The sequence below is a fragment of the Pteropus medius genome, unplaced genomic scaffold (genome assembly GCF_902729225.1).
Source record: "Pteropus medius unplaced genomic scaffold, Ma_sr-lr_union100, whole genome shotgun sequence".
Taxonomy (NCBI): Eukaryota; Metazoa; Chordata; class Mammalia; order Chiroptera; family Pteropodidae; genus Pteropus; species Pteropus medius.
In genome coordinates this window covers 21,372,767-21,390,779 of record NW_024340696.1, presented here as the reverse complement: position 1 = coordinate 21,390,779, position 18,013 = coordinate 21,372,767, and the positions used below count along the sequence as shown (strand labels likewise).

Sequence of the window (18,013 nt, the reverse complement as noted above, 5' to 3'; positions counted from 1 at the left end):
AGTGTTGCAGGGAAGAGGTGGTGGACTGTCAAAGGTTGAAAGTCATATGAGAGGATTTTTTACCCCCCACAAAACCAAGGAAACCTGTTCTCTATGAGCCATTTTCAAATTGTACAGCGTAAGACTTAACCACAGGACAAATTTCTACCACAAATTATTTATGTGTTAAGAATTTGTCTTTGTAAGTGAACACAAGAGTGGTATCAGATCCTTGTTCTATCAATGGACTTTAATGGAATGAAATCTTGGGGTATTATGGACAAGCAGTTAGAATGATGAGAGGAATGTCTTTATGGCTTATACACATGACAGTATAAACAATTTTGTAGTTTTTTCTGTTATGTGTAATTAGTTAAGTTTTAGAGTAAAATTAAAAGATTATATTCGTTGCAAGCTTATACTGATGAGACTAGACTTCATTATGTATGTTCTGGGATTGTTAGAAACTATTTTAAATCAACAAAAGAACTGTAAAGAGAATTCTATTCTAGTTGTAAACACATGTGGTCTAGAAAGTATTTTCTTAAATGTTCAATTTCGAATTACATAGTACAGGAATTTTTTCTCCCCTACTCTCAGCACTCTTTATGCTTTCTTCCTTCAAAAGTCTTAGGATTTTTTATTTAATTATACTTTGTTTCTTTATTTAGCAAATGTTACTTATGAAATTTTTAACTAAAATAGTATCATAGAATTTTTTTTCTAACATGAAAATACCAAGATACATTTCAGATTACATTCTTTATACTTTAGCTTGACCATATTATATCTTTTCAACAAAGAATATGCAGTAAGAATACTTTTGTATTTGAAGATTTCCCAATTTTTATATTTTCATTTTATAATTGAAAACTGTTTCTTGATATAAATAGAACTATATACTTCAGAGGACTTTGTGCTTTATGCACTCGTGAATGTGAATTGATGGGAGAGGAGGGAACATGAAAAATGTAGAAAAGGAAGTAGTTGGAACTAAGTGATTTGTTGTAGTGTCCCAAGGGACAGGTATAATCAGCAAGCTGTCAGATTCCATTACAGGTGATGCCATCCATCAGAGTTGGCATGTGTATGGCAGAGGTTAGTATAACTATAATTATATGTATGTTTATGGAATCTAAACCATGTGACATGTTAATCTTTAAATAAAAACATTCATATAATTTATAAGCTTGTTGGTTGAGTAGGTATGTGATTATATATTTTAAGAGGGAAGATAAGACTTCCTAAATCCTGCCAACTGTTGCCTGGTCTGTATCTACAGCATTAGAATATGATTGTAACAACTCCAGGCTGACTGTTTTCACCACAGAAAATGTACTAAGCAAGCATTCATGAATATTACTTTTTGACATAGTTAAGAGATCCTAACATTTTCAACTAAATAGACTACATTTCATCAATTGTAAGACACATTTTTAAAAATTTATTTGATAGTGCTTTTCTTTAACTTTTTAGTGACACATAAAATAACAGTATAGCTGATAATGAATGGCTCCTGAGATTTAATGAAATATAGTAATATGCTCTTGGATTTTAATGAGTACATTTTGGTATTTTACCATTCTGGTTTATAAAAAAGTCACTTATGTAATTAGTTTAAACTTTTTTTTAAATTTCCAACAGTCTAAGTACCAAAAAATTTTAAATCTATTTTAAATATTATAAAGGCAAGAAAGTATACTTTTACTTTTCAAATTTTTATATTCTTTTGATTTAACATTTTAAATCTAGTTTTAATTTATAGCCATCTGCCTCAAGGAAAATGCCATTCTAACAGTAAAAATTATTTTTAAAAATGTTTAAAATTCAGCATATCAATATGACTTGTGTAACTTTACAATAGATATACCAAGATTTGTTAAACATAAAACAGACTTTTATTATTATTATTTTTTCTATCCTAAGTAGTTAATTTATTTTACCTCCCTCTTCCCCCTTCCCTCCTACTCTTTGGTAACCACTAGTCCATTGTCCATGTAAAACAGACTACTTTTAAGGATCACAAATATTTCTCTGTGTCTTAGACTGCATATGTATTGCTGATAGTCATATACTCTTAAGACTGTTTTCCATATAATGAATTAATTTATTAGTATTAGGAGGTTTTATGGATTGGGCTAGGTATGAAAAATATGAACTGGCAAGCATATATTTTGTTTTTAAGTTAGCAAGCAACAAGAATAATGTTAAGGAATTATGAGGATTATGCAGTCTAAATTATGTGTCTAATTTCTTGGTTCAAAGATTTCCCTTAAGTATATTAAACTTTATCTTTTTTCTTTTGGTGCTTATTGAGGTCTCTGATTGAGGGGATAATTGCTAAGTAGTCAGGAAATTGGCCTAAATTTAGAAGCTGTTATCTGTACTTAAAAAAAGTATTTCCAATCAATAGGCTGAAGAACTTGAATTTACATGTAAAATTCCATATGTGGTTTCTTCCTCAAGATGCTTGTAGTGCACATAGAAAGACGTATTTACACACACGATCACACAGAGATACGTAATTGATGTACGTTAGAAGCACAAAGAACATATTTGTTTATTTTTTTCTCACTGCCTGGAATATTCTTTCTTTCTTTGGACATCTCTTACTCACCTTTTTCCTGTTCAGTTCCAGTATCCCTTTTTACCACTTAAGTTTTGGTTTCAATTTTAAGTTATATATATTATGATAGCATGTATGCACACAGCTTACTATTATTGAAATAAAATATACACACAGAGTAGTGCAGAAATTGTAAGCGAACAGTTTGATAAATTTTCCTAAAATGAATACACTGATGTAACCACCACCCTTATGTGGAAGAATAAAATGGCCGCCTTATACCTAACTTATAAAATGTAGCTCAAAATGTATTCGAGACTTATTGTAAGACCTGAAACGGTAAAACTACTGGGCGATAACATAGGGGAAAGTTCCTTGACATTGGTCTTAGGAATGATTTTTTGGCTATGACAGCAAAAGCACATATAACAAAAACAATAAACAGGTAGGACTAATCAAACAAAAAAGTTTCAACACAGCAAAAGAAACAATCAGCAAAATAAAAAGACAACATACAGAATAGGAGAAAATATTATCAAATTGTCTGATTAGGGGTTAGAACCAAAAATATATAAGGAACGGCAAACTTAATAGCAAAAAAAAAAATCCAATTAAAAAATGGGCAGAGGACTTGAATAGACATTTTTCCAAAGATGACATGCAGTAGCCACCAGGTACATGAAATATATTCGACATAACTAATCATCGAGGAAATACAAATAAAAACTACAATGAGATGTCAAAAAGACAAGAGATAACAAATGTTGGCACGGATGTGGAAAAAAGGGAACCCTTTTGCACTATTAGTGGGAGTGTAAATTGGTACTGCCACTGTGGAAAACAATAGAAGTTTCTCAAAAAAAATTAAAAAGAGAATTACCATGTGATACAGCAATCCCACTTCTAGATCTATATCCAAAGGAAATGAAATCACTATCTTGAAGAGACATCTTCATTCTCATGATCTTTGCAGCATTATTCTCAGTAACTGAAACATGGAAACGACCTAAGTGTTCATCAGTGGATGGATGGATAAAGAAAACATGGTATACATGTACAATGGAATATTGTTCAGCTAGAAAAAAGAAAGTAATTCAGCGTTTTTCCACAACATGATGGACCTTGAGGGTGTTATGCTAAGTGTGAAGTAAGTCAGGCAGAGAGAAACAGACTGTATGTTCTTACATATGAAATATAAAAAAGCCAAACTCAAAGAAATAGAGAGTAAAATGGTGATTGCCAGTGGCTGGGATGTGGGAGAATGGGGAGATGTTTATCAAAGTGTATGAGCTCTCAGTTATAGGGTGAATGTGTTCTGGGGACCTAATGTACAACATGGTGACGATAGTTAACAATCCTTATTATGTATTTGTAAGTTGTTAAGAGACTATGCCTTTAAATGTTATCACCACACATACACACACACACACACACACACACACACACACACACACACACACACACAAGGTAATTGTGTGAGATAATGGAGGTGTTAACCTTATTGTGGTAATCATTTTGCAATGTATGTGTGTGTGTGTGTGTGTGTATGTATGTATGTATGTATATGTATATATGTATATATGTGTGTATGTGTTTATACATTGCAAAATGATTACTACAGTTTATATATAGATATATGATCATTACATTGTATGCCTTAAATTTATATATGTTACATGTCAATAATCTCAATGAAGCCAGGGGGGAAAAAAAGGAAGGAGAGAGAAAATTACTTCCTTTAGGTCACAATGTTTTAAAAGGCGAAAGGTAATAATAGTATTATTATTAATATTTAAGTGAATTACAAGATGAATTGGTTCTGGCAAGTCTTAGGTTCTGTCAAGTCCTTTGGTTTCTTGTCAAATGGATGAGCATTTTAAAATTGAATACACCAAATTGTTGACACAGTAGTGGTATATAGCATCTCAGCTATGCCATTTTCCCAGTGGACAGGCTAAAATTGGAACCATTCAGAATAATGATTTTTATATTCCTGAAGGAATAAGTACTTGTATTGAGAGAAATTTAAGTTGACAGTAAAAATATCAACAGTTAACCCATGCCCTCATACAAGAGCAGATGGAAATGTCTTACATGAGTTCCAATTCATTAAGCAAATGTGACACTTTATTTTCTAGACATTTTAGTTCAGAGAACTGAAGTAATGAAATAGTAATGTAAATGAAGCCACTTCTCACTATGCTGAAAGTAAAGTGTAGAAAACAAAATTCTATAATGGATTTTTAAGATATGGTGGTATAATTTTCTGATATCTGAACGATTTGATTTTACAATTTGTCATCACATTATTATTTCTGAAAGTTAATTATAAGAAAGAACACAGCATTCTATGTTTATGGTGAGGTAAGAAGCCAAGCTTTGTATTTATTATTATAATTTAGTGGTGTGCTTTGCAGGTTTCCTAATATATACTAATAATAAGCTTGCTTATTTTATAATTTAATGTGACATGAATTTTTGGGTTAGGTGAATTGTTTTTGAAAATAGATAAGCATATTTTTCAGGACTTTTAATGAAAAGACTTATTAGTAAATGATCTCTAGGTGTATTTGTAATAATATATCTTGGATTATTTTAAATTTGTCATTTTTCAAAGCAGTTTTGTTTAAATTTATTATAATATAAAAGATGTTAATTAATGCACAGTGAATGTTTCAACCCATTTTAGATTTCAAAATTCATTATATAGCCTTTTATACTTAATTCCGGTAGCATATTTTTTTTCATAAAATTTGATGTGATCTCACCATCGCCATTTAGCTTTAGCAGACTAACTAAATTGCTTTGAATTTGTAGTATTTCACAGCTTATATATGAATTTCTTAATCTATTTCATTACATTTTGCCAATTAATGTTGTGTTGAAGTACAGCTGCTAAATTGTGTGGTCGATGTAGTTCATTTCAAAATGATAGCAGTGATATCTCTAATAACATAACAGGTTATATTGACAAATTTGGATTGTGAATTGGTTAAGAATTTATATATCATTTGCTATCTAAAAAAGTACAGATGATTATTATCCCCATGGCGACTTCAAAACAGATGTGAAATAACATAACGAAGAAGACAGACTGACTCCCATCTCAGTTAACACAGTTGTGTTGTGATTATCAACAAAATCTATAATCTGATATACTGGCTAAGAGAAGCTTTTATTTCAGTTTGCTACCTCGTGTGTTCTTTGAATTATCCACACATGAGATTATTTCCTAATGTATGTTATTATACGGTGGAAGATACCATTAAACTTGCCATCTTTTTCTCTGCCACAGTGTGCTTTTAGAGGACATGAAAATTCAACATGTAAAAAGCAAATACATATATAATCAAAGTTTCATGTCAAATGGTCTGCTTCTGTGAAGTTCACAGAAGTACTCTGAGGCCGACCTCCTGCTCCATATGCCCTGGATCCACAGTGACTCACTCTTTGGTTTGCTGTTATCCTCCGCTTATGCAATAGTATATGTATTAGGTATTAGTATAAAGCACTGAATATATTAGTCAATATTAAAGAGCAATTAAATTAAAAAAACAACTGTATCTCAGTAGTAAAGTTTCTTCCACCTTTCGATAGCTACAGACAGGTGATGATGCCTATAGCAGATTCTTGGTTTCTTTTTCATTTCCTTTTAATGCTTTGTCTCTTTTCAAATAAAGGCCATTATCAGTATATACAGATTTAAAAGCTAGTATCACTTGTTTTTCACATTGTAAGATGCTTTTGAAAAAATCTTGTGTATTTTGTACGCTTCACACTACAATATACTGACCAACTACCTCACTGAGTTTTAAATAACTTTAATATCTCAACTTAGAGAAAGGTCCTCTTGAAGTGGCTGTTGTCTACAGTGAATTAGATATCGTTCTGGGCTATTTTTAGCACATATATAGGTGGCCAGTCTTTTTTTTTTTTTTCCCCGAATGACACAGTTGAAAATTTAAATAATCTGTGTGACTTTTTTCCTTTTTTAATTTGTTTATCTTTTCTTGTCTTATAGATGCTTGTGACCACACCTGAAAAATGGGACGTAGTGACAAGAAAGAGTGTTGGGGATGTAGCTCTTTCCCAAATTGTAAAGCTCCTTATTCTTGATGAAGTTCATTTGCTGCATGAAGATAGAGGCCCAGTACTAGAAAGCATAGTGGCTCGTACTCTCCGGCAGGTAAGAAGAAGTTACTTGTAAGCTTATTTTCGAGGGATGAGTAACTTTTTAAAATTAAATGTAGTATTCAAAGAAATATTAATATGTGTTGTTTGGGAGATAAAGATAATTTTAGTATGGAGAAACCTTTAGCTATTTAATTTTCTGTTGAAAGTACCCTAGCTTTCTTCTTTCTAAGTCTTATTTTATTGGTCTCTTTATCTACTTTAGAAAACTTCTTTTCTAAGACTATATTGCAAAGCCAAACCTAATATTGACTAAGCAATATTAAAATATGGTAGACCATAGGAGATTTTTAGAGATTCCCTTTTTTTTTTTTATTTTGAGCATGCATTTCTTTATTGTTAAATCAAATGAAGCTGCATAATTAGTAAAATTGCAGAGCAAATTTACAGAGCCATAGGATAATCGCACTTCTAATTTGAAGGACATTTGCTAATAATTTGTTAGACTATAGAGATGCCCATGGGCTTGGCTCTTACACAGGTGATCCAAGTCCAGAGATGGCTGAAGGTGAAAGGTGTGTGCTGTTTAGCATCCCAATAGCATTTAACACCTGGTAAGTGTTTGAGTTTTATCTGCTACCCCAAATCACTCATTATCATTGGCAAACGCAATTCTTGGTCTCCCCTGCCACACTCTTGTGAAATTGTCTCCATCTCTTTATTCTATATTAAGTGATCTTTTTGTTGCTTTCTGCTCACACTTTGTAGCAGACCTGTAAAAATCCTTGATCTGTCAAAAATTCAGATTTCATTCACTTCTTCCCTCTGAAAAAAATCTTAACCTGATTTATATTGTTTCTGATGATATACTAGATAAAATGAAATATAATAACCTAATATGCATAATCTTAATCATTTTTTAAAAGGATATGTACATGCTGTCTCTAGTTTTGGACTTTAGTGGTTATTCATAAATAGTCCAAACCAAAATTGGTAAATTCACCAGTCTTGCGAATATTTTTTTCAGCCCTTCTTTTCATTAAGGAAAAGATGAAATATCTTAGAATACCCATGAGTATTAAAATGATGTTTGTTGGTAAATTGTACATGTATAGGAAATAGATGAACCCTAGTTTTTCGCCCTAATCAAGAATTCTAATTCCTTGACTCTCATCTGTTATTGTTTTTTATTCACATAGACCTGGCATTATTTTCTTTCTGAATAGGCAAGACTCCATGACCGGTTTTTCTTAATAGCTTTAACTTTTCCCCTGACCTCCTGGCAAAATTCTAACCATGAGGCAATCAGTCGATGTCTATGCTTCCAGCCCGACTTACAAACACTAGCAGAGAAGGTTATACAGTTGTATAGACCAGGGTCACCATACATTTATAGACACTGAATTCAACTCAATCATTGGGATTACTCTCTAACATTTAAGCAGCTTTTCCTTTGTTTTCTCCAAAGTGATCATTTCCAGGTTTCACTAGACTCCTCCCTCACTCTAGCCAACCCTGTCATGCCTCATTTTTATATGTCAATACTTTTTACTGAACAGAAATAGAGACTTTCATGCTTAAATTCCCTCAATTTGCATCCTTTTCTCTTCTTTTCCTCACCCTGAAAAACCTCAAATCCCTCCCTTTAGCTGAAGTCATCATTCCATCCTTTGTCCCTAAATTAGGGGCCCCTTCTCCCCTGGCCTTGGACCCTATTCATTCCTTTCACTAAATTAGTTACCCATTTTCTTTCTCCTGTGTAATTTACTTCTCCCTCTAAGTAGGCACTGTTTTTTCAGCTTAAAAGAATTATGAAGTCCCTCTTGTCTTTACCAAAATACCTCTTTCAGACCTATCCCTCTCTAATAACTTCTGCTTATTAAAGTTGTTTTTACCACCTAGCTTCTGAAAATAGTAATCTATATTACCTGTTTCTTTTATGACTTTCAAATCACTGCATTCTATGTATTGCTCCACCATAGGTAATAAAATATGTTTTACTAGGATTGCTAGTTACTAAATCCAAACCATGGTTCTCAAACTAATTCCTTGTATTACCCTTTAATATTACTCATTTTTGTAGTTGATATAACCCATCATTTCCTCAGTCTTGAAACTTTTTTCCCTTTGGCTCCATGATGCCCTGGTTTCTTCACTTCTGGTTGACCTGCTTCACTGCTCTTTCTCAGGCTCTCTTGCTGTCTCCTTTTCTCACCCTTAAAATATTTTATATTCTCTAAGACTCTGTCACATGCCATCTTCTCTGCTTGTGTCACCTAAATCTTTACATATAGTCCAAATCTTCTCACTGACTTCTAGCCATATCCAAGTGTAGTTTTATGTTTCTACTTTGATATCCTACAGACATTTCTTGCTAAACATGTCAGAAACTCTCTCATCTTCCCTGCTATGTCATGTGTACATGACATCACAACCCACTTGGTTCTCAAACCCAAATCTTGGGAGCTGCACCCAAGTTTTCTCCCTTCCTTAACACTCTTCCCTCACCCTAATTACTAAATATCAATTCTTCTCTATTTCATATTCTAAATATCTCTAATCCAGATCAAGGTATGGGAATTTAATATTGAAAATGGAGTACAAAATTTAAGAAGTTGTATTGCATTTTAAAGTATTTTAAAATATGTTTTCATCTGGTAAATCCACCATAAAATTCTTAGTGGATTAATGATTCAACTATATTAAATAAAACTCTTAGCACATTAAAGAAAATATAAGAGCATTTTTAATAACCTTGGGGTGGAGAAACTCTAAGCAAAATGCAAAACTCCAAAGGTTATAACTGTGGCACATTTGGATGTATAAATATTAAATACTTATGACCAGTAAGGACACCTCCCACAGGTTAAAATGGAAGACACAATAACAGAAATTATTTGTAGCACACAAAATAAAGTTTCAATGACCATTATATTTAAAAGGTGATTATAAATTAATAGGAAATATGTTTTTAAAAATTTTTGGAAAAAACATTTTGTGGTAGAAATAAAAATACTAAGAATCATAGAAAACGTGCTTAAATTACATCCAAATCATCTTGAGATATTTCTCTTCTATCGGATTAGCAACAGTGAAAAAAGAATATAATTTGAAAGTACACTCTAAACTCTACTCTGTGTTTTTTCTTCTAGAAATCTAATAGAAATCTAACCTATAGAAATAATAGCACAAACACAGATATATTAATACCAGTATCAGTATTCACTGAAGCCTACTTGTTAAGGCAGGATATGTCAGAAATAACCCAAATGTCCAACAAAAGAAGAAATGGTTTGATAAATTATATTACATTCATATAATAAAATGCAGCCTTTAAAAAGAATGAGATAGAGCTATATGAACTTGGCATAAGAGATATTCATATTATATTCTTCACTTAAAAGACAAGCTGTCCTATATATGACACAATCTCACTTGTGTAAAGAAAAACATTTGTAACATATTTATATTCTCATTTATTGACTTAGTGAACATTTATTGAACATCTCCTGTGTGCCAGCCATACAGTTCTAGGTGCTGTGGATATAGTTAACAAAGTTTTGCTTACATTTAGATTTTAGGCTGGGGTAGAGTACGGTGCATTTACATGGAAGGCTATGCAACAAGCTGCAAAAGTATTTTTATAGTAGGGTCGAAATTAGAGTTTGGGACATGTTTATTTTTTTACCGCATACGTTAAAAATGTGTATATAGACATAGATATATATAACACAAAAGGTTGAAATATTCAAAGTTAACACACAAAACTCAGATTTTAACTAACATTAAGAATAATTTCAAGGATACAGGTATTTGTAAGACACAGATAAAGAAAGTCTTGAGAAGTCTGAATGTGCCATCACTGCTCTCCAGGTCCTTTCTTGCCATAGTGGATCTGCTCTGACCCATATTTTACATATGAGGTCTCAAAAGAAGCATGCAGGGTATCGGTTACACAAAACAGAGCTATTTTGATCATGATATGTTTTGATTTTTACCTTGATACTTATATAACTTAGTGATATTTTTCAGGGAGCCATGCCACATAAATCCATACATTCTGGCTTATTATGGTTTAGCCACTGAGAGAGACCATGTCCATCAGCTAAAAGCATTACAAAGATAAGGACTTTCCCGCAAAGGTAGAATATTAGAGGTCAGGTAAATATCGTTAGTACATTTGCCAGGAGGTCTGTCATTAGCATGTTCACAAGGGAATTTGATCAGGATGTCTTTCTTTTTTGAGCATTCCCAGTTGAGGGAGAAAATAGAGTGCAGGCCTGCTGCTTATACTTAGACACATATACAAAAGTATCTATCGTATATATATTTGAAGCAATCATTATAAATATATGTTTTGTAAATTATTTATAAATGTATGATGGTATAATTTTGTATATATAATTTATAAATATAACCTATAGTAACCTGTATATGAACTACATACGTAAAAATTATATTGTAGATTTGCTTATGGTATATGTAATATAATTATGTAAACATATGTATTAATATATAGAAATATATATAATGTATATGTATATTAATATATCTTACACATTGGCATCTCCATAATATAATCAAATTCGAGTTATATACTTTATCACTACTGCGTTCATATATTTTTTATGACTTTCTATTTGTTATCTTGAGAAAGATGTACAAATTACTTAGTTGGACGTTAAAAGCTATTGATGCCTTGATCTAATTTTAACTTCTACATATTGTTTAGCTACCATAGGTTCCAGCTACATAAAACTATTTTTTTTCTTCTCCACTTTCTTTCTAATAACACTGACCCTCTTTCAGAGATTAAACTAGTCTTATTTTAGTCAGAGTATATTTTCGGTTATGAGATTAAAGCTTATAAATACAAAATCGTATTATTTCTTATCATTCTACACATCTGTCTGTTGAAAATCTACTCTTGAATCTGCAAAATATCATTTTTTCTATGAAATTTTTCCTAGTTCACCACTCGGAATGAATTACACCTTTTTTGTGTTCCCTCTGTACCTTTATCTGTATCCCTCACTAGTTTTTAATATCCTAGACAGAAGGACCTGTGTGATTCTTATATTTCCAATGTACCAGCACAATGCTAGTAACTACTGTTATTAAATAGCAAAATTCATTTTATTTGTTCCTTGTGATTACCATATTGTTCCAGTAGATGGCAGTGTTTTACATTGCACTTCAACATTGGTAACTAACTGAAGCGTCATAGGAAGCTGTTCCAATGCAGTGTAGATTATGCTCAGGTTCTGAGTGGTCTGGTGGTATTAGGGACTACATTCACAGCACACTTGGCATGACTGAGAAAAATTTAGACAAGAAAAAAGTGTAAGAAAGGCCAAATCTGTTGTATTCAACATAATATTAGTTGTTGTCTTTACTATCAGTGAGTAGGGAGACGATCCAAACCTTGATTTTATGTCAAGGAAAATGTCATAAAAATTTACTGCCTAATTTTGGGACTAATTATAAAGATGAAGCTGCAAAATGATAATTTTCATAGTTTTACAGTTTTCAACAATTAATACTTTTTAGGTGAATATATAAAGTGTATAAAGCTTTGAGATTTGGCTTATGATGTAAAGTTTCAAATTATCCCTATTTTAAAAAAAGTATTTCTCATGTAGGTTTATCGATATTGAGAATGATAAGATTGTGTTTTAAAATTAAAAATACAGTTGTTTTAAAATAAGATTTTTTGCAGAAAAAAATCCCTGGTGTTTGTCAGGTACCATGAATATAAAAATATATCCAGTAACTTTTGTGTTGTAAATAACAATTTTAAAACCAAAAATCACTTTCATTTCCTTTCAAGTTACCACAGGTACTACTTAGAACTATTGTATAATTAAAAATCACCATTCAAGTAACTATAAAGGATTCTAATCACAATATACAAAGGAGATTTCTTAAATAATGGACATATGTGGTCATCTTTTCCCCTTTTGTAGAGTGCCATGGTTTTGGTTTGAGTTTTTGCTGATATCCAAGATTTCCTTAGTTAAAAGCACATTCGTGGTAAAATGGAAGCAGTCTATAATAAGGAAAGGTAAATACTCATTTTATAAGTGAGTCCTCAAGAATTTTTTTAAAATTTAGTTTCCTGAAAATAATTTTTCATTAAATATATATACACACACATAGTTTAAAATATTTGTCATGCAGTTCTAGCATTTTAAATTTAGATTTGTAAAGCACTAGAAGTGTCCACCTTAATTAAGTTATTTTTGCATTTAAAATGAATTTGAAATAATCGAACTTCAGAATAAACAGCCTACATTTTTTAACACCTGATATTATAAACTGGTAAAACTTAGACTAAAACCTAACCCATGTCACTTACTTCATTTCATTTTTAGAAAAAAAGGAAAAGGGAACAATTAATAGGATTTTCCAGTTCAGGAAGTTTACTAAATTACGCTTTGAATTATTTTATGTCATCCCAGATACCAGGTTTAGGCCAGTTTTCTTTCATTTTATTTCTTTTAGACTGTGTGTTATTGTTCAGTATTTCTTCAAGGATCTTGTTTTATTGTGAAAGTTTCATACTTTATATTTACTGAAACTTATTTTAACAGTATAAATCCAGATGCGTTGAGTCTACCTCATACATTAATTAAAATAATCCATATAGGTTGAATCCACACAGAGTATGATAAGGATTCTTGGACTCTCTGCGACCTTGCCCAACTACCTCGATGTTGCTACGTTTTTACACGTCAATCCCTACATTGGCCTTTTCTACTTTGATGGCCGTTTTCGACCAGTTCCTCTTGGACAGACATTTCTGGGAGTTAAAAGTACAAATAAGGTAAATTTCATTTTAATAATTATACTTTTTTTCTAAAAATATTTCTGTTGATGTATTGTTTAGTACTTATTTGGAATTAGAAACTTCAAAAGACCATTTTAGTGGCATTACAAATATAACATACTGGACAAAAGTAAGCAGTTTCTCAACTATAGTAGAGTAATTCCTCCTCCAAAAGTTGCTTGTAGTAGTTTGCATTGCTATTTTCAATGTATATTTTGTATTCTCAGCTAGGAATATGAGTTATATGTAAAAATATACATTTCAAAAAGTTATTTTGATATGATTGAAGGCCATTGTGAAATAATAAAAGGCTCTCATTAAACTAGTAATACATGTTTTGGTATATTAATAATCAAAAGTAAATAATACCTTATATGCAATTGAAAAATAATTTCATGGAAGCAACTATTAAGGGAGGTGCTCTATTTAACTTATAATGTTTTATAATTACTGTATTAGTTTTACATATATATGATACTTCTGAAATTCTTTGTAATGCATTAAAAAGTTTGTTTATCTAGTTCCTTAGTAATATTACCAGGTACCATTTGCATGGTTATTTTGGACGTTCATTTTGTAATATCGTGAAGGAATACTTTACTTTGCATAAATTTTGTATATTTATTATTCTGTTTAAGAATACTTTTTTTTTTAAGTAGAAGCAATATCTTTAGAAGGATATTCGCAGGCCATATGACTTCTTTATAAAAAATCAAGATGGAATCATGTGTTACTATGTCAGTCTTGGTCTTTAATGTATTATGTTATTTCTTATCTAAAAACAATTTTATTAGTAAAATAGGGCCATTTTTACAGTATGCTATTATAAATAAAATACTCAACTGAAAAACATGAGAGGCGACTATCACTACAACAATTAAGCTCCATCTGCTTTGCATAAAAATAATGTATCCTTAGAATATCCTTGACTTATGATATCGTAGTAGTTATATACATATTTTACTTTCATTAGTTGTTGCAAGTACTTTTCGGTATTAGTTGGCTGCTGTTTTTTTTCTTTTTCAGTCATATCTTAATATTTATTTATCTTATTTTAATGTATCATTAGGGCAGATGTAGAGCGTTTTTTATAGCTTTAGTGTTCTTTCAGCTTTATAATTTAAATGGTAGCAGATGGTTATCACAGAAAGATATAAAGAAGAAAATTTTTTCAGATGCTTGTCAGCCATCTTAAACCTTATTTTCTTTTAATTTCATCATACGAGTTGGCAAATCGCTTAAAGCTAATTAAATCCAAACTATTTTTCACCACAGAATGTTACTATTATAATCATAAAAGGAATGGCATTAGAGAATGAACCATCATAATTATTTTGAAGGTTTAGAAATTTGCAAAATTTAAAAAACTTTTAAATCTTACATAGTGTAAAAAGTAAATTATATATGTTAGTTATAAATATAGTTTTTATCTTATTAAAATGTATTGTTTTTACACTCAGCTGTAATATTACAGTTGGTAACCATTAAGCATGTCCCCAGGGTATTGTTTAATACATTTTCTAACCAGTCGTTAATTTGTCATTTTCTTTAAGAAGAAATTCTTATAGATTTCTCAGAGTTTCGTTTAGAAAGAAACTCATGATGTGATTCAGTTGTTATGGAAGAACATAGGAAATGCATATGACATATCTAATTGAAATATGTAATGACTTTGGCCAGAACTCAATGGAATACAATGGAATACTCAATCCAAAATAAACTGAAAAAAATATTGGCAATTTTATTTGGAGTTGTTTTTTGAATCATTAATGGGGAAAATTATTATGTGATTATCTCATCCGCTTTAGTCTGCATAAAACAATTATTTCCAGTATGATAAAGTGTCTATGTTATTAAAACAAAAAGTCTAAAACATAGTCATTTCAGGTGTATATGATATTTTCATCTCCTCCAAACTCTTAATAAATGTTGAGAGATGCAAGCTGTGCCAGATGCCTATTCCTTTTTGTTAGTGACCTCCTTTTGTGTTGGAACCCTTCTTATTCATGAATTTGATATAAAGCTTTCAATTAATCTGAAATATATTTCTGTAGAATAATATCTACCCTTCTACATATATATTACAAAACGGTATGTTTCCTTAGATTTCAGCTTTATATACCATGACATTCTATGGGTAGTGTTCTGGTAATTTTGAGAATTACACAGGAAAGCTCCATAGTTTATAGAATGAAATAAAAGAAAAACAGAGCGAAGAATGGACTTCTCTGGGGAAAGCAGAGAAAAGAACTTTAAAATTATTTCAAAATATGTATAACTAGTATATTATCCTTAAAATAATTGCCTTTAAAAAACTTTCTAAGTCTTTAAAAAACTTAGAAAGTTAGTACTCTGAAAGTATTATATGTTGTATTTTATTTGTATTTTTTAATTTCATTGTTTCTTATTGAGTTGTTATATGTTATATATATTGTATTTACTGTTTCTGCATTCTAGCTAGTCAGAAAGTAAATACAGGTGTATTGTAATTGACAATGTTTTTTTTTTGGTAGTTAGAAAGTTTATAAGTGCTTCACTTGATATTTTTCATGTTTTAAAATCTTTAAGGTGCAACAATTGAATAACATGGATGAAGTATGCTATGAAAGTGTTTTGAAGCAAGTAAAGGCTGGACACCAGGTACACTTTATTTTTTTCTGTTTTTAGACAATACTTAATGATTAAACTTATTCATTTTTATGCTCTTAAGAAAACTCATCTTCATATCTAAGGTTACCTAGATTTTTGTCTATTTATCTTCTAGGAGTATTATTGTTTTGTGTTTTACAATTAGGTTTATGATCCATTCTGAGTTAAATTTTGGGAAGGGCATAAGATTTGTGTCTAGATGCATTAATTTGCATGTGGATGTTCACTTGTTCCAGCACCATTTGTTGAAAAGACTATCTTTGCTCCATTTTATTACCTTGGCTCCTTTATCAAAGATCCATTGCTATATTTATGTGGGCTTATTCCTAAGCTCACTGTTCTGTTCCATTCACTAACTGGCTGTTCTTTAGCCCTTAACACAGTGCTTTGATTTCTATAGCTTTATAGTCAGTCTTGAAATCATTTAGTATCAGTCCTGAGACTGTTTTTCAGCATCATATCAGCTAGTCTGATTCTTCATTTAACTTTGCACTGTGAGTTAATAACATTTTTTTTTCCAGGATTTTTAATTGCTATGGGATTTCTTCCATTACGAGAGAACTTTGTCTAGTCTATGTTAGATTTCATTATAAATGTAAACCCTGAAAGATTATTTTTTCTCTTTTTAAATAATAGAAATCAAAATATATATATAATTATATATAAGACCTAAGACTCTCTTCAGGCTGTGTGTCCTAAGAATTGAGGTTTAGACTGCAGGTCTCATGGTTTCTGTTTTTGAATGATTAATGATGATGTTTGTTTTTCATAATGGTAGGACTGTAGAAATACCTACATATCTCCTTTTTTATTTAGCTGTAAGAATAAAATAACTATACTAAGGAAAATTTTCATAGTTCCACTTATTTTACCATTTTAGCATTATTATTAAATTTCTATACATATCCCATTAGTCTTTTACCATTTACATATGTAGCTTTTGATAGTGCTTATTCAAACTTAATCTTGATTATTAGTTATAGTCTATTACTAAATAAATAATTATACTATATATACACTTTTATGTTCATTGTTTTTCTTAATGAATACTAAACATTTTTCATTATTTCTATATGATCTTCACAATTTTAATATCTGTAAGAGAGACAGGGGAGTTTTTATTCAGGTTCTAAGTCCCAGATGCCATGTAAGTCTCTTTGGACTTCTAATTTTCCCAGTCCTCTGACATAAGCATATTATCTCCTTTTGTTAAAGGAGAAAATGAACCTAAAACATGTGAAGCAGCTCTCTAAGGTCATACTGCTAGTAAAAAGTCACACCAGGATTGAAATACAAGTCTTCGTGTTGATAAAGCCCACATCTTCAGAACTTTACACTGCCCCTTTGCCATTAGGCTGACCTTGGCCATTCCTCTATGATTGATTATTCCTCCATTATTGATGCTTAAATGTTTGCAACTTTCTATTAAAGAAAGTGCTACTGTTCTGATCATTTCTCTGCCAGTTATTTTGCTCTGCTGAAACATGTACTTAGGATAAACTCCTACAATGTATTTATGATACAAATGGCCACATTGTGTGATCTTGTTACACAATCCTGTGATGCATCTGAAAGGGTTATAACATTTCATTGTCATAACAGACCTACATAGGATTTTATAAATTTAAACTATGTTCATCTATTGCATAGTTTTATCAGTGTACTGTGATGTAAGGTTATGTATGATCTGATGTGTGTTTGCCACTTTGAATTTGTTTTACAATCTGAAGTCATATAAGACAGAGTGGTGTCATGCCAGTGAAATTTTTCTTAAATAACAACTAGTACCTCAAAATCATGATTATGAAAACATGTGTTTTATGTACTGCATTTTTCATGCTTTGCTTCGGTGTGCACTT

The 18,013-nt window shown here is 31.0% G+C and overlaps 1 protein-coding gene across 1 annotated transcript in view; it reads left to right on the top strand.

Annotated features, from left to right (window-relative positions):
* The window catches only part of ASCC3 (activating signal cointegrator 1 complex subunit 3), a 261,881-nt gene that overhangs the window by 95,003 nt on the left and 148,865 nt on the right, over nucleotides 1-18,013 (top strand). Inside the window, exons 11-13 of the mRNA XM_039869401.1 lie at nucleotides 6,567-6,731; nucleotides 13,326-13,502; nucleotides 16,074-16,145. Coding sequence (XP_039725335.1) covers nucleotides 6,567-6,731; nucleotides 13,326-13,502; nucleotides 16,074-16,145 — 414 coding nt within the window. The remainder of the gene's footprint in view (nucleotides 1-6,566; nucleotides 6,732-13,325; nucleotides 13,503-16,073; nucleotides 16,146-18,013) is intronic.